The 22,392-nt window shown below is 56.1% G+C and overlaps 1 protein-coding gene across 2 annotated transcripts; it reads right to left on the bottom strand.

Annotated features, from left to right (window-relative positions):
* Positions 1 to 1,341: 1,341 nt before the first annotated feature.
* On the bottom strand, positions 1,342 to 22,087 carry PI4KB (phosphatidylinositol 4-kinase beta). Of its 2 annotated transcripts, XM_068995534.1 has the most exons (13): positions 21,972 to 22,087; positions 21,623 to 21,709; positions 18,256 to 19,141; positions 16,644 to 16,688; positions 13,139 to 13,366; positions 10,401 to 10,628; positions 8,783 to 8,892; positions 8,391 to 8,495; positions 7,893 to 8,016; positions 6,180 to 6,445; positions 4,882 to 5,014; positions 4,687 to 4,807; positions 1,342 to 3,230 (listed from the first exon to the last, which is right to left on the bottom strand). In XM_068995534.1, exons 3-13 carry the CDS (start codon positions 19,111 to 19,113, stop codon positions 3,049 to 3,051), a joined length of 2,400 nt encoding a protein of 799 aa, XP_068851635.1. In that variant the 5' UTR covers positions 19,114 to 19,141; positions 21,623 to 21,709; positions 21,972 to 22,087; the 3' UTR covers positions 1,342 to 3,048. The 2 variants fall into 2 exon arrangements, with proteins under 2 accessions (XP_068851635.1, XP_068851636.1); XM_068995535.1 differs by lacking the exon at positions 16,644 to 16,688 and having other exon boundaries at positions 21,972 to 22,078.
* Between the last annotated feature and the right edge of the window lie 305 nt (positions 22,088 to 22,392).

The following is a 22,392-nucleotide window of genomic DNA, read 5'->3' as shown; positions in this document are numbered from 1 at the left end:
CGAGGAGAACTGAGATTCCCGGGAATTCTGGAATTTCTGGAATTCCAGAATTGGCCCCGAGGACAACTGAGTGTTCCCAGGAATTGTGGTGTTCCCAGATTTCCGGGATCCCCCCAGAACCAGCCCCGAGCGTGGGAATCTCGGCATTCCCAGAACGCTGGGGTGGCCTTCATCCGCGCCCGGCAGAGCGCCGAGGAGAGCCGAGCGTTCCCAGGAATCTCTGCGTTCCCGGAATTCCAGGATCGGCCCCGCAGACAGCTGAGCGTTCCCAGGAACTTCAGCATTCCCGGAATTCCGGGATCAGCCCTGGGAATCGGCTCCGAGCCGGGAGTTGGCGCCGTGTACATAAAACCTCCCCGAGCCCTTCCCGGTGTCCGAGGGAAAGATGGGATTGGGATTGGGATTGGGATTGGGATGATCCCAGACCTCGCTGGGATTGGGATCCAGGCTGGGAGGATCCCAAATCCGGCCGGGATTCCCCCGGGAATGTTGGATTTTGGGGGGATTTGGGATTCCCTGTCGCTGTTCTGGGACCCGCCGGGTGCTTCCCAGGAATTCCCGGAGCTGGACGGGACCAGGGAAGCTTTTCCAGCAAAATCCACCTTTTTTGTTGGCTTTTCTTTGTTTTTCCTGGAATTCTTTTCCTGTTTGGGAATGTTTCTGGTGAGTTTTGTTGGGAAGAAGCCGATTCCAAACTCCTGGAATTTCTGGAGGTCCCTGGGCAGGAAACTCGGACACGCGGCCGGACACTCCTGAGGGAGCAGGAGGAGGAAAAGAGCAGGAAAAAAGCTGGAAAAGAGGAGCAAAAAAGGAGGAAAAAAGGAGATTTTTCCTTTGGCAAAGGAATAACGATTCCAGAAAAGCCAGGACTGGGAAGGGATCCCCCAAATCCCAGGCAGGACCCTTTTCCTGAAGGAAAAGTGGGAAAGCTGCTCCCAAATCCCAGACTGGGGGAGAGGTTTGGGGCCTTTTCCAGGCCTTTTCCAGCTGCTCCTCTCCCTCGGGACCAGGGACCTTTCCTGCTTCAAATCCCCAAAAAAACCCTCTGGAAAAGCCCCCTCGGACTCGTCCCTGGCGCCGAGATTCCTGGAATTCCCGGAATTCCCTGTGAATAACTTCTCCCTTTCCCTGTACAGTTGTATCATACACTAAAATCCACAAATTCCAACAACTGCTGTGCTCATTTCGGGATTTGGTTCGGTTTTCCAAGGTTTTTTTCCCATGTTTTTGCGTTTTTCGGGATGGAGGAGCTGCTTTGGGTTTGATTTCTTTTGTTTTTGGCTTTTTTTCCCTTTTTTTTTTTTTACTTTTTCCAAGCAGGAGTTTGGGGAAGCCTCCCTCCCCTTTTCCCTGCAGGTGGATGGATGGGAAAAGGGTGGAAAAAAACTGGGAAAAATCAGGTGGAATCGGCCATTCCCAAATCCCCCGGGCCGGGTGTAAATTCTGTTGGAAAATAGAGAAGAAATTAAAGTTTCTACGAGTTTTAGAAGGAAAAAGATTCCCAAAAAAAACTATGGAAAAATGGCTTTGGACCCTTCGGTTTTCCAGCATTTCAGTGCCTTGAGCTGGATTTGGGTTGGAGGGAGGGAGGGGATGGAATTTTGGGAATGTGTCCCCGGAATTTCGGGGCCGCATCCCTGGAATTTTTGGGAATGTGTCCCCCCGGGATCTCGGGGCTGTCCCCCGGGATTTGGGGAATGTGCTCCATGGAAAGCCGCGGGCGCTGGAGGCTCTCAGGAATTCTTTATTCTGTAGGAATTGACTCCATTAAACTCCAGTGGTTTCACCCCTGCTGTGCCCTGGCTTCGCTTTTCCCTGGATTTCGCTTTTCCCAGGAAAAGCTCCTGGGAATGGGAATGGGGAGGGGAGAAGGGGGGGGTTGGGGTGGCTCCCACTTACCCCAAATTTTGGTCCTGCCCCCCAAAAAAGGGGCTTGGGAAGGGCCGGGGTCCCCTCCCTGTCCCCTCCCGGTGTCCCCACCCCCCCCCGGGGTTTAAAATGGGAATTTTGGGGTTTTTTAATGCTAAAAATTAAAGGATGAAAAATTGGGGACCCCGGGGGGGACATTGGGGGGTCCCGGGGGGACACTGGGGGGACACCGGGGACACTCCGAGCGTCGCCCCTGCCCGCCCGGGCCCGGGGCGAGGGCAGGGGAAATTCCAGGATTTCCCTTCCCTGGAAAGCTCCGGATCCTTCCTGATTCGGGATTTGGGATCGGGGCAAAGCCCCCCCGACCCCCCCCGTGTCCATCCCGATCCCGGCCCGACATTCCCGGCCGGAATTACCAGAGAAAGGCGGGGGGGAGGGGGGCAGCCCAAACCCCGAATTCCTGGAATGGCAGGAACGCCGGGCTCGGGAACCCCACCAGGAATTCCCACCTGGAATTCCCCACCTGGCTGGAATCCCACCCGCAGTCCCACTGGGAATCCCACCTGGAATCTCTCACCTGGAGGGAATCCCACCCAAATTCCCAGCTGGAATCTCACCTGGAATTGCCACCGGGCGTCCCCGGGTGCTCAGGAGGGCAGCAGGGACTTTGAGTGACCACGCAGGGCCGGGAATTCCAGCAATTCCAGGATTTTGGGATTCCCACCCTTCAGGAGACAACCACGGGTGGGGCCGGACCCTCCCCCCCTCCCACCCCCCACACTCCATTGGGATGGGGGCGAATTCCAGGGAATGACGCCATGAGGAAGGGGAGATCCCCCATCCCCATCCCCATTCCCGCCTCATTCCCGCATGATCCACTCAGGAATTCCCCCAAAAGCGCTCGGGCTTCTCCGCTCTGCTTTTCCCGCTGCTTTTCCTGGCTTTTCCATGGAATTCTGTCCCATTCCTCCAGCAGAGTCTGGCCCGGGAAGCCGCCGAGCCTCCACCCCTCCCTCGGGCCCCGAGATCCGCGCGGGCTCCGAGCTTTGGGGGGCCTTTCTTAGAGGGGGGTGGGGGGGTGGAAAAACGGGGAATTTTCCTGGGAATCCTTTTTTTTTTTTTTTTTTCCCCCCGGGGTATCTCTTTTTTTTTTTTTTTTCCCCCGGAATCCTCTGGAATTCACATGATGCCGTTGGTGAGGTACTGGAAGCCGTCGTAGAGTTTGGTGGTGATGGATCTCATGGAGCCGTCCACCATCTGCTCCACCAGCAGCTGCAGCTGCTCCTCCGTCAGGTTCATGTGGAAGCGCTCCTTGAGGTGCCGGATGGTGGAGGAGCCGTGGAAGCACGGCAGCTGCGAGCCTGGAACAGCGGGAATCTGCCCTTGGAATGGGAATCTGGGCCGGGAATGGGGGAATGGGGGCAGCTGCAAGCCTGGAACAGCGGGAATCTGCCCTTGGAATGGGAATCTGGGCCGGGAATGGGGGAATGGGGGCAGCTGCGAGCCTGGAACAGCGGGAATCTGCCCTTGGAATGGGAATCTGGGCAGGGAATGGGGGAACTGGGGCAGCTGCGAGCCTGGAACAGCGGGAATCTGCCCTTGGAATGGGAATCTGGGCAGGGAATGGGGGCACGGGGGCAGCTGCGAGCCTGGAACAGCGGGAATCTGCCCTTGGAATGGGAATCTGGGCAGGGAATGGGGGCACGGGGGCAGCTGCGAGCCTGGAACAGCGGGAATCTGCCCTTGGAATGGGAATCTGGGCAGGGAATGGGGGAACGGGGGCAGCTGCGAGCCTGGAACAGCGGGAATCTGCCCTTGGAATGGGAATCTGGGCAGGGAATGGGGGAACTGGGGCAGCTGCGAGCCTGGAACAGCGGGAATCTACCCTTGGAATGGGAATCTGGGCAGGGAATGGGGGAACGGGGGCAGCTGCGAGCCTGGAACAGCGGGAATCTGCCCTTGGAATGGGAATCTGGGCAGGGAATGGGGGAACGGGGGCAGCTGCGAGCCTGGAACAGCGGGAATCTGCCCTTGGAATGGGAATCTGGGCAGGGAATGGGGGATTCTAGGTTTGGAATGGGGGCGGGCAGCTGCGAGCCTGGAACACGAAAAACGGGATGGGATGAGGGGTTGGGATTCTGTGGGAAAAGGGGGGCTGGGATAGGGGGAATGGGGTCAGGGAGGTGGGAGACCAGGAGGAAGGAAAAGGGGAAGGAAAAGGGGATGGGATGGGATGGGATGGGATGGGATGGGATGGGATGGGATGGGATGGGATGGGATGGGATGGGGATGGGGATGGGGATGGGGACAGGGATGGAACGGGGATGGGGACAGGGATGGAACGGGGATGGAATGGGAGTTTGGAATGGGGGCTGGGAATGGGGGAATGGGATCAGGGAGGTGGGAGCCCGGCGGCAGGGAAAACGGGATGGGATGGGATGGGATGGGATGGGATGGGATGGGATGGGATGGGATGGGATGGGATGGGATCAGGGGAGTTGGGAATCTCCATCCGGAATGGGGAGAACGGGAAAAAAGGAGCCCCCGAGGGCTCGGGGGGAGCTGGGAATCCCTGGGAAGGGGCCTTTGGAATGGGGCTGAAGACCCCGGGGGTGCTTGCAGAGCTTTTCCCACCCCTCCAAACTCCCGGGAATTCCCGGGAATTCCCTCTTCACCCCCTGAAGTGCTCAGCAGCCTCAGGGCCGTGGGACCCACAGGGATGTGGGATCTCCCTGAGCAGCCCGCGGGTGCTTCCAGGGGCTGTCCCACCCCTCCGAGCCTCCGGGAATGGCCAGGAATCCTCCCGGGAATGCGCACCTTGCTGCATGATCTCCACGATCTGCACCACCTTGTCCATGTGCTTGCGGGCCGCGATCAGCCCCTGCAGCATCAGCATCTTGTAGTAGTTGAACATGTCCCCGTCCAGGCCCCCCATCACCTGCGGGAAAAGCGGGAATGGGAATGGCCGGGAAGGCCGGGAGCGCCCCCGGGAAGCGCCCGGATCCCACTCACGTCCACGAATTCCGTGGTGAGCTTGAAGGCCGAGGTTTCGAAGCCCAGGTTCCGGGGGGAGCTGGACAGGATGAAGCCGAAGTCGATGTGGATGATGTGGCCGTCGGCGTCCAGCAGGATGTTCCCGTTGTGCCTGGGGGAAATCCCATTAAATCCCATAAAAATTCCATAAAATCCCATTGGAATTCCACAAAATCCCATAAAAATCCCATAAATTCCCATAAAATCCCATCAAATGCCATTAAAATCCCCTTAAACCCCATAAAATCGCATTAAATGCGCATCAAAATCCCAGAATTCCCATTAAATTCCCAGAATTCCCATTAAATCCCAGAATTACCTGTCCTTCACCTGCAGCAGGTAGCACACCAGGCTGTGCCCACACACCCCAGGACTCCCAGAATTCCCATTAAATTCCCAGAATTCCCAGAATTACCTGTCCTTCACCTGCAGCAGGTAGCACACCAGGCTGTGCCCGCACACCCCAGGACTCCCAGAATTCCCATTAAATTCCCAGAATTCCCAGAATTACCTGTCCTTGACCTGCAGCAGGTAGCACACCAGGCTGTGCCCGCACACCCCAGAATTCCCATTAAATTCCCAGAATTCCCAGAATTACCTGTCCTTCACCTGCAGCAGGTAGCACACCAGGCTGTGCCCGCACACCCCAGAATTCCCATTAAATTCCCAGAATTCCCAGAATTACCTGTCCTTGACCTGCAGCAGGTAGCACACCAGGCTGTGCCTGCACACCCCAGAATTCCCATTAAATTCCCAGAATTCCCAGAATTACCTGTCCTTGACCTGCAGCAGGTAGCACACCAGGCTGTGCCCGCACACCCCAGGACTCCCAGAATTCCCAGAATTCCCAGAATTACCTGTCCTTGACCTGCAGCAGGTAGCACACCAGGCTGTGCCCGCACACCCCAGGACTCCCAGAATTCCCAGAATTCCCAGAATTACCTGTCCTTGACCTGCAGCAGGTAGCACACCAGGCTGTGCCCGCACACCCCAGAATTCCCAGAATTCCCAGAATTACCTGTCCTTCACCTGCAGCAGGTAGCACACCAGGCTGTGCCTGCACACCCCAGGACTCCCAGAATTCCCAGAATTCCCAGAATTACCTGTCCTTCACCTGCAGCAGGTAGCACACCAGGCTGTGCCCGCACACCCCAGGACTCCCAGAATTCCCATTAAATTCCCAGAATTCCCAGAATTACCTGTCCTTCACCTGCAGCAGGTAGCACACCAGGCTGTGCCCGCACACCCCAGGATTCCCATTAAATTCCCAGAATTACCTGTCCTTCACCTGCAGCAGGTAGCACACCAGGCTGTAGCCCGCGCAGCTGCGCACGAAGTTCCTCTGGGCGCTCAGGAACGACTCCGAGTTGTAATTCCCGTGCTCCTGCAGGAAATAATCCAGCAGCGACAGCTGCGACTGCTTCTTGATCTGGTGGATGGAGACGGCGCTGAGCACGGGCTCGATCATCCCGCTGTCCGCAGAGATCACCAGGATCTTGTAGGGCTTGATCCACAGCGGGACGCGCTCCTGCTCCCAGATGGACTGCGGGCAACGCCACGACACCCGTCACAGCCCGAAGAGCCCGGCCAGAGCCCGATCGACCCCATCAAACCCCATCAAACGGCATTAAATCCCAACAAAACCCCATCAAACGGCATTAAATCCCATCAAACGGCATTAAATCCCAACAAAACCCCATCAAACGGCATTAAATCCCAACAAAACCCCATCAAACGGCATTAAATCCCATTAAAACCCCATCAAACGGCATTAAATCCCATTAAAACCCCATCAATTGGCACTAAATCCCATCAAAACCCCATCAAATGGCATTAAATCCCATTAAAATCCTATCAAACAGCATTAAATGCCATTAAAACCCCATCAAACGGCATTAAATGACATTAAAATCCCATCAAATGGCATTAAATGCCATTAAAATCCCATCAAATGCCATAAAATGCCATAAAACCCATTAAAATGCCATAAAATCCCATTAAAATCCCATCAAATGGCATAAAATGCCATAAAAACCCGTTAAAATGCCATAGAATACCATAATATCCCATTAAAATCCCATAAAATCCCATTAAAATCCCATTAAAATCCCATAAAATACCATAACATCCCATTAAAATCCCATTAAATCCCATTAAAATCCCATTAAATACCATAACATCCCATTAAAATCCCATTAAAATCCCATAAAATACCATAAAATCCCATTAAAATCCCATTAAAATCCCATTAAATGCCATACAATCCCATTAAATGCCATAAAATGCCATAAAATGGTATTAAAATTCAATAAAATCCCGTAACATTTCAATAAAATACCATTAAATACCATTAAAAGCCATTAAAATCTCATTACAATCCCATTAAAAAACATTAAAATTCCATTAGAAGCCATTAAAACCCCATAAAATGCCTTAAAATCCCATTAAAATTCAATAAAATCCCATTAATATCCCATAAAATCCCATTAAAAGCCATTAAAACTCCATTAAAATTCAATAAAATCCCATAAAATCCCATTATTAAAATCCCATTAAAATTCAATAAAATCCCACTAAAATCCCACAAAATGCCATTAAATGCCATATAATCCCATTAAAATTCAATAAAATGCCATTAAAATCCATTAAAATCCCATTAAAATCCCAAAAAATCCCATTAAATCCCATTAAAAGCCATTAAAATCCCACTAAAATCCCATAAAATCCCATTAAAATCCCATTAAATGCCACAAAATCCCATCTAAAGCAGGGAACTCTTTCGGGATTGGGTTCCTTTTGGGGAATTCCTCGGGAATTGCTCTCCTGGAGCTGTTTGAGCACCTGGAACGCCAGCAGCATCCCATAAAACCCCCTAAAATGCCGTTACAAACCCCACAGAACCCCATGAAAAAGGCGGGAATTCCTTCAGGGATGGGGAATTCTGGGGAATTCTTCGGGAATTCGGGGAATTCCCTTCGGGAAGGGCTCACCTGGAGCTGTTTGAGCACCTGGAACGCCAGCAGCTCCTGCCGGAGGTCGTCGCCGCACTTGACGATGACGGAGAGGAGGCGCCAGGAGGGGAGGTGTCCGTAGGGAGACGCTTCCCGGATTCTCCTGAGGGGAAAGTCGGGAAAAGCGGGATCCTTCCGGGTTGGGAAAAGCTCTGGGAATGCCCGGGCTCCTTCCCAAGCCGGCTCTGAGCACGCAATTCTCTCCTGGAATCTCTTCCATCAGGACGTGGATGAGACCACCCAAAATTCCTCAAATCCCGGGGGTTTTCCCGCTTTTTCCAGGAGGAATTCAGGGCTTGGAATTCCAATGGGTTTATCCCGGGAGAAGCCAAACCCTTCGGACCTCAGATCTGCCTAAAAATCCCCGGCAAAGCCCAGGCTTTGGGCAAATCCCTGCATTTGGGCAGGGCCGCGGTTGATTCCCGGGTGAACCGCGGATCGTTCTCCCTGGAATTCCCTGGAATTCCCAACCCCTACCTGACTTTCTCCTGCCAGGGCTCCTTGAGGGCCACGGCCGACGGATCCTCGGGATCCCTCCGGAAGGACGTGGGGGTGTGAGCCAGCTGCTCCGACAGCCGCCGCCTGCGGGAGGGAACGGCGCGGCTCCAGGGATTTTTGGGAAAGCTCCCGCATTTCCCAGGGAAAATTCCCGGATTTCCGCTCCGGGGAATATCAGAATCCCAGGGTGTTTTTGAGGGGGAATTCCCAGACTTTTCCTCCAGGGAATGTCAGAATCCCGGGGTGTTTTTGAGGGGGAATTCCCAGACTTTTCCTCCAGGGAATGTCAGAATCCCGGGGTATTTTTGAGGGGGAATTCCCAGAATTCCAGGCTCTTCTGAGGGAAGTTCTGGGATTCCTCCCCAGCTCACCGGATGTCCCCGGCGGCGATGAAGACGGGCTCCCGGCTCTCCTGGCTGGTGATGGAATCCACGGAGAACTGGGAGATGTTGTCGCAGCTGTTGGTGTGCATCTCTGGGAGCTGCGGGAATCCCGGGAAAACGGCGTCGGGGGAGCCCGGAACGACATCGCACCGGGAATTCAACCTGGGACGGACTGGGGCGGGACCGACCCCGGGGCCACCTTGGGGCCACCTTGGGGCCACCTTGGGGACACCTTGGGGACACCTTGGGGACACCGTGATGCCAGGACCCTCTGGAAAACCCCATTCCCGACATTCCCACCTCCATGGAAACACCTTGGTGGCCATGGACACCCCAGGGGCCATGGCCCCATGTCTGACCCCATTCCCAATGTCCCAAACTCCATGGGAACCCCTTGGGGACACCCCAGGGGCCATGGCCCCGTGTCCGAGCCCATTCCCGATGTCCCAAACTCCACGGGAACCCCTTGGGGACACCCCGGGGCCATGGCCCCGTGTCTGACCCCATTCCCAATGTCCCAAACCCCATGGGAACACCCTTGGGGACACTCCAGGGGCCGTGGCCCCGTGTCCGAGCCCATTCCCGATGTCCCAAACTCCACGGGAACACCCTTGGGGACACTCCAGGGGCCGTGGCCCCGTGTCCGAGCCCATTCCCAATGTCCCAAACTCCACGGGAACACCCTGGGGACACTCCAGGGGCCGTGGCCCCGTGTCCGAGCCCATTCCCGATGTCCCAAACTCCACGGGAACACCCTGGGGACACTCCAGGGGCCGTGGCCCCGTGTCCGAGCCCATTCCCGATGTCCCAAACTCCACGGGAACACCCTGGGGACACTCCAGGGGCCATGAGGCCGTGTCCGAGCCCATTCCCAATGTCCCAAACTCCACGGGAACACCCTGGGGACACTCCAGGGGCCATGAGGCCGTGTCCGAGCCCATTCCCGATGTCCCAAACTCCACGGGAACACCCTGGGGACACTCCAGGAGCCGTGGCCCCGTGTCCGAGCCCATTCCCGATGTCCCAAACTCCACGGGAACACCCTGGGGACACTCCAGGGGCCGTGGCCCCGTGTCCGAGCCCATTCCCAATGTCCCAAACTCCACGGGAACACCCTAGGGACACTCCAGGGGCCGTGGCCCCGTGTCCGAGCCCATTCCCAATGTCCCAAACTCCACGGGAACACCCTGGGGACACTCCAGGAGCCGTGGCCCCGTGTCCGAGCCCATTCCCGATGTCCCAAACTCCACGGGAACACCCTGGGGACACTCCAGGGGCCGTGGCCCCGTGTCTGAGCCCATTCCCGATGTCCCAAACTCCACGGGAACACCCTTGGGGACACTCCAGGGGCCATGAGGCCGTGTCCGAGCCCATTCCCAATGTCCCAAACTCCACGGGAACACCCTTGGGGACACTCCAGGGGCCGTGGCCCCGTGTCCGAGCCCATTCCCGATGTCCCAAACTCCACGGGAACACCCTGGGGACACTCCAGGGGCCATGAGGCCGTGTCCGAGCCCATTCCCAATGTCCCAAACTCCACGGGAACACCCTAGGGACACTCCAGGGGCCGTGGCCCCGTGTCCGAGCCCGCTGGCGGCGCTCCCACCTCCACCTGCAGCTCCACGATGTCGTCCACGGACCAGGCCTCGTCGTCGTTGTCGTAGTTGGGGACGGTGCTGAAGCTGCCGGCGCGCTGCTCCGGGCCCATCCCGCACTCCGGGAGGTTCTCGGCCGAGCGCGTGCTCCGGATGCGATTCTCCGGGATGCGCGCGGGGACATTCGCCGTGTCGAAATTGTCACATTCCAGCACCTCCACGTAGATTAAATAGGGAGCCTGGGGAAACGGGGGAAGGGACACGGATGATCCCGGATGCTCTCCGGGTTGGGGGGAAATCCGTGGTTCTTGTGGGTATGGAGGGAAAGGAGATTCCAGAGGTGCTCCGGGGGGATTGGGAGTTCTCAGGGGGTTTGTCCCCAGTTCCAGCTGTCCCAGCATTCCCAGTCCTGGATGTGACACCTCCAGATCCCTCCCACCATTCCCAATCCTGGAATCGACACCTCCAGACCTTTCCAATTATTCCCAATCCTGGAACCAACACCTCCAGCTCCCTCCCACCATTCCCAATCCCAGAAATCCCCACCCCCAGGAGTCTCCCACCATTCCCACTCCCATAAATCCCCGTTCCCAGCTCCCTCCCACCATTCCCACTCCCATAAATCCCCGTTCCCAGCTCCCTCCCATCATTCCCATCCCAGAAACCCCCACCTCCAGCTCCTTCCCACCGTTCCCAATCCCATTAATCCCCACCTCCAGGAGTCTCCCACCATTCCCATCCCATAAACCCCCGCCCCAGCTCCCTCCCACCATCCCCACTCCCATAAATCCCCGTTCCCAGCTCCCTCCCACCATTCCCATCCCATAAATCCCCGTTCCCAGCTCCCTCCCACCATTCCCATCCCATAAACCCCCACCCCAGCTCCCTCCCACCATTCCCATCCCATAAACCCCCATCCCCAGCTCCCTCCCACCATTCCCATCCCATAAATCCCCACCGTTCCCATCCCATAAACTCCCGCCCCAGCTCCCTCCCACCATTCCCACTCCCATAAATCCCCGTTCCCAGCTCCCTCCCACCGTTCCCATCCCATAAACCCCCGCCCCCAGCTCCCTCCCACCATTCCCATCCCATAAACCCCCACCCCAGCTCCCTCCCGCCGCTCCCATCCCATAAATCCCCACCGTTCCCATCCCATAAATCCCCACCATTCCCATCCCATAAACCCCCACCCCAGCTCCCTCCCGCCGCTCCCATCCCATAAATCCCCACCGTTCCCATCCCATAAATCCCCACCATTCCCATCCCATAAACCCCCACCCCAGCTCCCTCCCGCCGCTCCCATCCCATAAATCCCCACCATTCCCATCCCATAAACCCCGTTCCCAGCTCCCTCCCACCATTCCCGTCCCATAAACACCCGCCCCAGCTCCCTCCCACCATTCCCACTCCCATAAACCCCCGCCCCAGCTCCCTCCCACCGTTCCCATCCCATAAATCCCCACCGTTCCCATCCCATAAACCCCATCCCCAGCTCCCTCCCACCGTTCCCATCCCATAAATCCCCACCGTTCCCATCCCATAAACCCCATCCCCAGCTCCCTCCCACCTCCCACCATTCCCACTCCCATTAATCCCCACCTCCAGGAGTCTCCCACCGTTCCCATCCCATAAATCCCCACCGTTCCCATCCCATAAATCCCCACCATTCCCATCCCATAAACCCCCACCCCAGCTCCCTCCCACCATTCCCACTCCCATAAATCCCCATTCCCAGCTCCCTCCCACCATTCCCATCCCATAAATCCCCGTTCCCAGCTCCCTCCCACCATTCTGATCCCAGAAACCCCCACCCCAGCTCCCTCCCACCATTCCCACTCCCATAAATTCCCACCCCAGCTCCTTCCCACCATTCCCACTCCCATAAACCCCCGCCCCCAGCTCCCTCCCACCATTCCCATCCCATAAACCCCATCCCCAGCTCCCTCCCACCTCCCACCATTCCCACTCCCATTAATCCCCACCTCCAGGAGTCTCCCACCGTTCCCATCCCATAAACCCCCGCCCCAGCTCCCTCCCACCATTCCCACTCCCATAAATCCCCGTTCCCAGCTCCCTCCCACCATTCCCATCCCATAAATCCCCGTCCCCAGCTCCCTCCCACCATTCCCATCCCATAAACCCCCATCCCCAGCTCCCTCCCACCATTCCCATCCCATAAATCCCCACCGTTCCCATCCCATAAACTCCCGCCCCAGCTCCCTCCCACCATTCCCACTCCCATAAATCCCCGTTCCCAGCTCCCTCCCACCGTTCCCATCCCATAAACCCCCGCCCCCAGCTCCCTCCCACCATTCCCATCCCATAAACCCCATCCCCAGCTCCCTCCCACCATTCCCATCCCATAAATCCCCACCGTTCCCATCCCATAAATCCCCACCATTCCCATCCCATAAACCCCCACCCCAGCTCCCTCCCGCCGCTCCCATCCCATAAATCCCCACCGTTCCCATCCCATAAATCCCCACCATTCCCATCCCATAAACCCCCACCCCAGCTCCCTCCCGCCGCTCCCATCCCATAAATCCCCACCGTTCCCATCCCATAAATCCCCACCATTCCCATCCCATAAACCCCGTTCCCAGCTCCCTCCCACCATTCCCGTCCCATAAACACCCGCCCCAGCTCCCTCCCACCATTCCCACTCCCATAAACCCCCGCCCCCAGCTCCCTCCCACCATTCCCATCCCATAAACCCCCGTCCCCAGCCCCCTCCCGCCGCTCCCACCTTGTCCTTGGAGTTGAGGACGACGGCCTGCGAGTGCGGCACGCGCACCACGTGGTGCTCGAAGGCGGCCGTGGGCAGCCAGGCGCGCGCCGGCAGCTTGTGGTTGAGCAGGGACAGCTCCGAGATGAGGCGCTGCGTCTTCTGCTCCTTGGTGGGCAGCGTGGCCAGGCGCTTCCCGATGGCCATCAGCGACTTGATGAACTCCCGCTCCGGAGCCAGCCGGACTGGCTGGAAAGGGCCGCCGCGGGAAGCGAAAACGTCGGGAAAAGAAGGAGGGAAAGCGGAGGTGATGCCGGTGGTTTTTTTTTTAGTGGGAGCGAATTCCTGCCCTCCCCTTTTCCTGCTCTTCCCTCTTCCCATCCCGGAGTGGCTGGGAAAGGGTTGGGAAAGGGCTGGGAAAGGGTTGGGAAAGGGCTGGGAAAGAGTTGGGAAAGGGTTGGGAAAGGGCTGGGAAAGAGTTGGGAAAGAGTTGGGAAAGGGTTGGGAAAGAGTTGGGAAAGGGTTGGGAAAGGGTTGGGAAAGGGCTGGGAAAGGGCTGGGAAAGGGCTGGGAAAGAGTTGCGAAAGGGTTGGGAAAGGGCTGGGAAAGGGCTGGGAAAGGGCTGGGAAAAGGTTGGGAAAGGGCTGGGAAAGGGTTGGGAAAAGGCTGGGAAAAGGTTGGGAAAGAGTTGGGAAAGGGCTGGGAAAGGGTTGGGATGAGAAATAAAATTTTGGGAAAAAAGGAGGAAAAGTGGAGGTGATGCCGTTGGTTTTTTAGTGGGAGCAAATTCCTGCCCTTCCCTTTTCCTGCTCTTCCCTCTTCCCATCCCAGAGCAGCTGCGAAAAGGCTGGGAAAGGGTTGGGAAAGGGTTGGGAAAGGGCTGGGAAAGGGTGGGGAAAGCGCTGGGAAAGAGTTGGGAAAGGGCTGGGAAAGGGTTGGGAAAGAGTTGGGAAAGGGCTGGGAAAGGGTTGGGAAAGAGTTGGGAAAGGGCTGGGAAAGGGCTGGGATGAGAAATAAAAAGTTTGGGAAAAAAAGGAGGAAAAGTGGAGGTGATGCCGGTGGTTTTCCACTGGGATCGAATTCCTGCTCTTCCCTGTTCCTCGTCCTTCCCTCTTCCCACCCCGGACTGGCTGGAAAAGGGTTGGGAAAGGTTGGGATGAAAAGCAAAAGGTTTGGGAAAAAGGAGGAAAATGGAGGTGCTGCCAGAGCAAATTCCCACCCTTCCCTTTTCCGGAGGGAAATGTCTTCATCCCATCCCATTCCAAAGGATTCTCTTCCCTCTTCCCACCCCTCCCTCCTCCCGGATCCCAGAAATGTGGGATCCCATCCACTGGCAGAGCAGGATCCCAGCATTTTCCCTTCCCCCCTCCCGTTGCACTGTCCGGAAAATCCTCCCTGGAATTCCAGAGCCAACGTTCCCAGCGGGATCTCCTGGTCCCTCTGGATTCCCAGGATTTGGGAGGATCCTCACTCCCATCCCTCTGGATCACCCTCCAGATTCCCGGGATTTGGGATTTTCCAGCTCCCTGGGAGATCCTCACTCCCAACCCTCCGGATTCCCGGGATTTGGGAGGATCCGGATCCCTGGAATCCAGGAGGATCCTCCCCCCAGCCCTCAATCCGACCATCCCATCCCAGCGGGATTTGAGATTTCCCTTTGGATGCAGGAGCCCCTCCTGCATCGATCCCAAATTTCCACTCCACATTCCTAAAATCCGGGAACAACCAAGGGCTGATTTTCGGGATCACCGAGCGCTCCGATCATGCTGGAAAAGGCGCATGCAAAAAGCCACGGATCGGGAAGAGGGGAGCAAGGGAAAACGCCGGAAAAATCGGGAATGGCCAATTGGGAAAGAAAGGGATCGGGAAAAATCAGGGGAAGAAGGATCGGGATGGGGATTCCCGGCTGGGAATCCGATGGATTTGTAGTCCACGGCCAAAAATTCCCCAGGAATTCCGGGATAACGCTCGGCTTCCCTGCCCCCACCTCGCTCCAGGCACGGGATGAATATTCCAAAGGCTCCTGCTCCCGGCCAGATCCCAAAAATCCCTTCCCCTCCATGGATTGAATCCCATTCCTGCAAAAACCGGGATATCCCACGGATGCTTCCGCCCCCTCTGCCTGGCTTTTCCCATGGAATTCCGGTGGTTCTGATATTCCTGCTCCTCCCATCCAGGTTTTCCATGGATGCTGTCCCTCAGAATACCGGGAAATGCTTTTCCCACCGGGATATCCCAAGGAATTCCCGCTGGTGGGGATTTGGGATGAGCCCAGGGATCCCTCTGGATCAGCCCCGCCTCGAGCCGCGGGAATTTTTCATTCCCGTCTTTTCCGAGGATCCCAAAACGCTTCCTAAGGATCTTTTCCAACACCTGGGAATATCCCAGCAGCTCCAGGATCCGTTCGGAGCCTCTGGAATTCTGAGTCCGGTGGGAAACGTGGAGATCTTGGATCCTCCAGGCAGAGGGGCTGGGAAAATCCCTCTTCCTCCCATTCCAGAGGGAAATGTCTTCCTCATCCCATTCCTCATCCCACCATTCCCAAGGATGCTTCCCACATCAAAGCTTCCCATTCCAGCAAAAGATTCCACAGGGAAAGAGGAATTATCCCTGTTTTCCGCTGATGTTTTGGATTCCCGAAAAAACCCCGGAGAGGAGCCACTGGCTGGGCTGGGAGGAGCAGGAATGGGTGGAAATAAAGGAATTCCTGGAATTCTGGGTGGGAATTCGGGGCTTGGAGCTTCCCACAACCCCATTATCCCTAAAAACCACTGGGATTGGGAAAGAACGGAAGGACAAGGCCGGAATTTGGGATAAAATCCCAACAATATTCCCAAATCGAGGCGCGGGAATGATCCCCGTGAATTCCCAGCAGGATGAGAGCTGGGCTGGCATCCAGGAATTCCTGAAAAAGCCTAAAAAAAAGCTGGAATTCTTCCCAAAAATCCTCACGCTGGAGGAAATCATGGACTACACATTCCCACTGGGAATCCCGGCGGGAAGAGAGGAGGGAGAGATGCCGTGGATTCCAAAAATTGAATGGAAAAAAGGGGGAAAGGGCTCATTCGGGAGAGAAAAATCAGGGAAAACGCCGGGATTCGATTGGAATTCTCACGGAAAAAAAAAAGGAAGGAATTAAAGGAATAAATCAAGGAATGATCGGTGGGAAAAAAAAAACAAGGGAAAAAAAAAAAGCGAATGAATCCCATCCGGCCAAGAATTTTGGGAGCCAAATTCCAAGGAAACAGCATTTCCTCTTCCACCTGCAATGGACACGGCCGGAAAAGCGGGAATCTCCTCATTCCCGGATGGATTTCGGTGGGAAAAGGGGGATTTTCCTTTCTTTTATCCCAATCAGAATGGGAGAATTTTCCCAGAATTCCCATTCCGAGGGCATTTTGGGTGGGAAACGCCGTGGCGGCAATCCCGGGATTTTTTTGGGGAATGCCGGGCAATTCCAGAGGGGTGGAATTGAGGAAATGCTGCCGTGGGAAGAGGGAGCCTCCGGCACGGGAACGGAACTTACGGGAGCCAGGGACTTATCCAGGCTTTCCGTACTCGAGGAGAATTCCTGGGAAAGGCAGGAAAAGGGGGGATCGGTGGCAGGGGTTTTTTTGGGAATTTTTTCCATAGGGAAGAGAGGAAGGAGAAGGGAAAAGGGGGAGAAAAAGCAAAGTTTAGCTCCAGGTTCACTTCCAGCAATTCCCAGATTTTTTTTTTGGTCCCATCCTGTTGGAATTCTGCTGATTTTCCCATCTGGGAGACAGAAATTCCAGGAGGGAAAATTCCATGGATCTCAAGCGGGATGGGATCAAACTGGAGCAGATCCGAGTGCTAAATTCCCACAAAACCCCCAGGATTTTCCTGGTTTTCCTCCTCCGGGATTCATTATCCCGCCCCAGAAGGACAAGGAGGGATCCAGCTCCGAATTCCTTGGATTTCTGACCTCGGATCAGCCTCTTTCCAGCACCAAATCCACCTTTTTTTTCCTTCCCTAGATTTCAGTTTATCCCTAATTTCAGCACCTCCCTGGAGATCCCTTTCCCAGCAGGATGAGCCTTGGAGCTCTGGGATGAATCCCAAAGGACAGCCACAAACCTGGAGCAGCTCTGGGATGAATCCCAAGGCACTTCCACCTGCCTGGAACAGCATTTCCCAGCAGGATGAGCCTTGGAGCACAGCCCCAGTCCCAGAACACCTTTTCCCACGGGAACATCCCAAATCTACCTCCTCCTCACTCTCCACCTCGGGGTTGCTGCCTGAGCTTTGGAGCACAACCCCAAACCTGGAGCAGCTCTGGGATCGATCCCAAGGCACCACCATGACCCCAGAGGAAATCTGGGATCAATCCCAAAGCACCACCACGACCCCAGAGGAACTCTGGGATGAATCCCAAGGCACCACCGCAGCCCCAGAGCAGCTCTGGGATGAATCCCAAAGCACTACCATGGCCCCAGAGGAAATCTGGGATCAATCCCAAGGCACCACCATGACCCCAGAGGAACTCTGGGATCAATCCCAAGGCACCACCACGACCCTAGAGGAACTCTGGGATCAATCCCAAGGCACCACCATGACCCCAGAGGAACTCTGGGATCAATCCCAAGGCACCACCACGACCCCAGAGCAGCTCTGGGATGAATCCCAAGGCACCACCACGGCCCCAGAGCAGCTCTGGGATGAATCCCAAGGCACCACCATGGCCCCAGAAGAAATCTGGGATCAATCGCAAAGCACCACCACAACCCCAGAGCAGCTCTGGGATGAATCCCAAGGCACCACCATGGCCCCAGAGGAAATCTGGGATCAATCCCAAGGCACCACCACAGCCCCAGAGCAGCTCTGGGATGAATCCCAAGGCACCACCATGACCCCAGAGCAGCTCTGGGATGAATCCCAAAGCACCACCACGGCATTTTCCCGACACATCGAGCCTTGGAGCACAACGCCAAACCTGGAGCAGCATCTCTGGGATGAATCCCAAGGAACGACCACGTCCTTGGAGCACAGCCCCAGACCCAGAACACCTTTTTCCCACGGGAATATCCCGAATTTACCTCGGGGCTGCTGCCTGAGCCTTGGAGCACACGCCCAGCCCCAACCCCAGACCTTTTCCCAGGGGAACATCCCGCCGTTACCTCCTCCTCGCTCTCCACCTTGGGGTTGCTGGCCGTGCGCTTCAGGTTGCTGCTGAGGCTGATGGAGACGGTGGCGTCCGACTTGGACCTCTGGTGAGTCCGTTTGGAAGGCGACAGCCCCGTGTCGGGCCCGGGAGCGGCGCCGCCCAGCTCCCTCTTCCTCGCCGCCGGCTTCAGCTCGTCGGAGAGGATGAGCCTGCGGAGCTTGGTTCCGCGGGAATGGCGCTGCGTGGAGATGTGCATGTCCGAGGAGTAGGCGCCCAGCAGCAGCGCGCACCGCAGCGAGAAGTCGACGCTCTGGCGGCAGCGGTGCACGATGTAGGGCTTGATGGCGTCGCCCACGTCCTCGTCCATGTGGATGTACATGTTGAGGAGCTGCGGCAGGTAGAAATCCACCTCCTCGTCGCGGAAGTAGAACAGCCGATTCCCGATGTACGCCTGCACTCCGGGCTCCTTGGAGTTGTACAGGTAGGAGATGGCCATGGAGATGTCGAAGAGCTTGGACTCGAAGAGGCGGAGGAGCCACGACTGCTTGGCCTGGTTCTGCCGCTTCCGCGCCGTCCTCACCGTGTTGGAGCTCTCCTCCTCCTCCTCCTGGATCCGGGATCCCGGCGGCTCGTCCAAGCAGCGGATCTGGCAGCTCTCTCCGTTGGGAATTCCGTCGGCTCCGTGGAGCTGCTTCACCTTCTCCAGGACTTCCTCGCAGGCTTTCTTGGCCACCTCGGGGTCGATGAGGGCCAGCTCGCCCACGCCTTCCGTGATGACGCTCAGGGAAGAGCCCCCCCCGCCGTTCCCTTGGGAATTGGCCGGCTCCGGGGGGCTTTTCCCGAGGGGAGGGGCTGCGGGAGAGTCGCCCATGGCCGAGGAGGGGCGGCGCGGCTCAGAGCTGGGGAGAACGGGGAAAACCGGGATTAGGGAGGGGATGCAGGAGGAGGAGCAGCAGAGGGGCTGCAGGACTCAAAGATGGGAGGGAAATGGGAAAAACTGGGAGAGAAACGGGAAAAAACTGGGAGAAAAACGGGAAAAAACTGGGAGAAAAACAGGAAAGAAATGGGATTGGGGACGGAATTTTTCCCCTATTAATTAAGCAGTTTTCCTTGTTATTTTAAGATTTTTCCGTGTTCATTTAAGATTTTTCCCATTTAAGGTTTTCCCTGTTAATTCTGGATTTTTCCCTGTTAATTCCAGATATTTCCCATTTAAGAAACTTCCCTGTTAATTTAAGGATTTTATCCCTTTATTTCTCCAACTCCCCGAGAAAGGAGGGAGGAAACCCTCAGGAATTCTCCCTAAATATTCCCAGAGCCCATTTTTCCTCTTTTTTCCTCTTTTTTTCCTCTTTTTTCTTCTTTTTTCCTCTTTTTTCCCCAAGAAATCCCAGCTGACCAAATCCTGACCAAAGTCCAAGAGTTGCGCTCCGTTCCCGCCGTTCCCAGTGCTCCAAATCCCACATTCCTCAAATTTTTGTGGCTCTTAGATCCCAAAAACCTCTCGAGAGCCGGAAAAAATCCCCAGATGCTCCAATTTTTCAACGAATCCCAAAAAAAAAAAAGTGGTGGAAATTTGGGATTGGGACCAGGGAAAAGTCCGACAGAGCTTTGCCAGCACTGCCGGGCTCCTCTAAACATTATCAGGGATAAAAAAATTCCTGGAAAATTAAAATATTGAGAGGGAGAGCAGCAATCCCAGTGCCCACCAAGGATTTTCCAAGCCTGGAAAAGTTGGGAAAAGCTTTTCCATCCCCATTTTTGGGGCTCCAAGCAGGAAATTTCAGGGATTCTCTCCCTCCTCTCGTACTTTTCAACACGTCCCATCCCTGTTTTATCCCACTCCGGGGGGGGAATTCTCATGGAATTCCAGGCCCAAAATGGAGCCCATGGATGGGCTCCCACTTGGCTCAAGGATCGCTGGGATAAAAAACTGTTGGGATAAAAAACTGTTGGAATTGAATTTTGTTGGAATAAAATATTATTGGGATAAGATATTCTTGGGATAAAATATCAGAATAAAATATGTTTGGGATGAAATAAATTGCAGGAAGAGGATGGGAAACTCCCCAGGGATGAGAAACCCCAGCTCCCAACATTCCTCAGCCAAGGAAAAATATCCTAAATCCCAATTCTGAACTTCCAGGGCCAGCTATTAGTGATTTTAATAATTAATAACCATTTCTAATTAATAATTGAATAATTAACAAGCTGCTCCACCCCCACCTTCCTCTGTGGAACTGGGAAAAGGGGAAGCTCCAGGCTGAAAATCCCAAATTCCTTGGCTCCTCCTCATGGGAAAGAGGCAAATCCAGGGATTTCCATGGAAATGAACTTCCCCAATCCCAAAAAAAACCCCAAACTCTGGGAACGCCCAACCCTCTCCCACCTCTGGGATTTGTCCCAACCCTTTGGAAAAGGATTTAGCAAGGAATCCCTTCCCAAAGCCTTCGGCTCATCCCACAAAAACACATCCAGGTTTTTCCCTCTTCCCAGAGATCCCTCAGGATCCCAAAGCCTGGAGCAATCCCACAATCCTGAAAATTCCCTCCTCCCATGGATCACGAGGTCCCACATTCCCACACTCCTTCATTTATGCAAATTCCACCTTTTCGAGGTATCCCAGGGTTTGGGCTTTTTTTCCAAAGGCTGGGAAAGAAGCTGGAAAAAAAGCAGGAGGAAAAGCAGGAATCCACGTTCCCACCTGGCTACCAAGGTCCATCCAAGCATGGACCCTGAACTGTGGGATCATAAATTTTCCAGGAAATCAGGAGCAGAAATCCCCGGGGAATTCCAGGAGCAGAAATCCCCGGGGAATTCCAGGAGCACAGCCCTGAAATCCCACTCAGAATTCCAAGCAAAAAATCAGGGACTGTTTTCTCCCCACCAATCCCAAGGCTGATCCTGCAGGAGCAGATCCATGGCATCCACACCAGGAATGACTCCAAAACCTCACAAACTCTTCCAGCACCGGAAGAAAAAAGCTGGAAAATCCCCTTTTCCACCCAGTTATTCCCTCACGGATTACAGGGAAGCGGAGGGAATAAAAAGGGGCGGATTAAAGGTAACTATTTCTCATTATTCAACTTCCCACCAACTCCAGCCGAAGTTTTTCCAGGGGAAACATTCCCGAGGGGATGAGTGACCCTCGCCAATCCCATCTTTACGTAATCCATGGAATTTAAGAGGGGATTTTGGGCAATTCCAAAGCCCTCAGAGGCACCAGATGGCCCGGAGGGGGGAAGGGTTGGCAAATCCTCATGAGGAAAAGCGGCTGGAAAAGGCTCTGGAAGGGGAATTGCGCCACTTCCCCCGCGGGGAGCGGGGCTTTGGGAGTTATTCCCTGGAAAAGGAAGAGGAAAGGGATTGGGATGAGGTACCTGGAGCGATCCCATCCCGCGCGGCTCCGCTCGGCGAGCCCGGCCCTGAGGCCGGCGCGGGCGGCTCATCCCGGGCACCGGCGGCTGCTGCGGGAAAAGGCGGAAAAACACCCAAAAATCACCACAAAAATCCTCCGCGAGGAAAAGGCGATTTCTCGCCGAGCTCCTGCGCCACGAAGGCCGCGGGGGGAACAAGAGGAGGAGAAGGAGGAGGAGAAGGAGGAGGAGGAGGAGGAGGAGGCGAGGCCGGACACGGAGCGGCCGCGGAACCGCCGGGGAGACCGGGCTGAGGGAGATGGAAGAGGCCGCGGGGGGGGGGCCGGCGAGGGTGCGGCGGGGCCGGGCTCACCTCGGGGGGCCGGGGAGGAGCGGGGCCGAGGGGAGAGCAGCGGAAGGGTCGGAAGGGGCCGGCGGAGCGGGGCCGGCGGAGCGGGGCCGGCGGAGCGGGGCCGGAGCGGAGCGGGGCCGGCGGAGCGGGGCCGGCGGAGCGGGGCCGGTCGGAGCCTCCCCAGGCCCGGCCCGGCGCCGCCTCACGGGGCTGAGGGGCGGCCGCCGCGCCACAGCGCCCCCTAGCGGACCGGCGGCGCGGGGAAAGGGGCGGGGTCTCTGGAGCAGAAGGGGCGGGGTCTATGCGCTTATATGGACATGGAGGCGTGGCTTAGATGCTAATTTGCCTAATGAGGCGCGGGCCATGTACATATATGGCGTGGGGGCGTGGTCTCCTGGCGGCCGGGGGCGTGGCTTCGGTACGGAACGAGCCCAAGGCGCCC

The sequence above is a fragment of the Aphelocoma coerulescens genome, chromosome 25 (genome assembly GCF_041296385.1).
Source record: "Aphelocoma coerulescens isolate FSJ_1873_10779 chromosome 25, UR_Acoe_1.0, whole genome shotgun sequence".
Taxonomy (NCBI): Eukaryota; Metazoa; Chordata; class Aves; order Passeriformes; family Corvidae; genus Aphelocoma; species Aphelocoma coerulescens.
The sequence above is the reverse complement of the archived record's forward strand: the minus strand, read 5'-3'. Positions and strand labels throughout refer to the sequence as shown.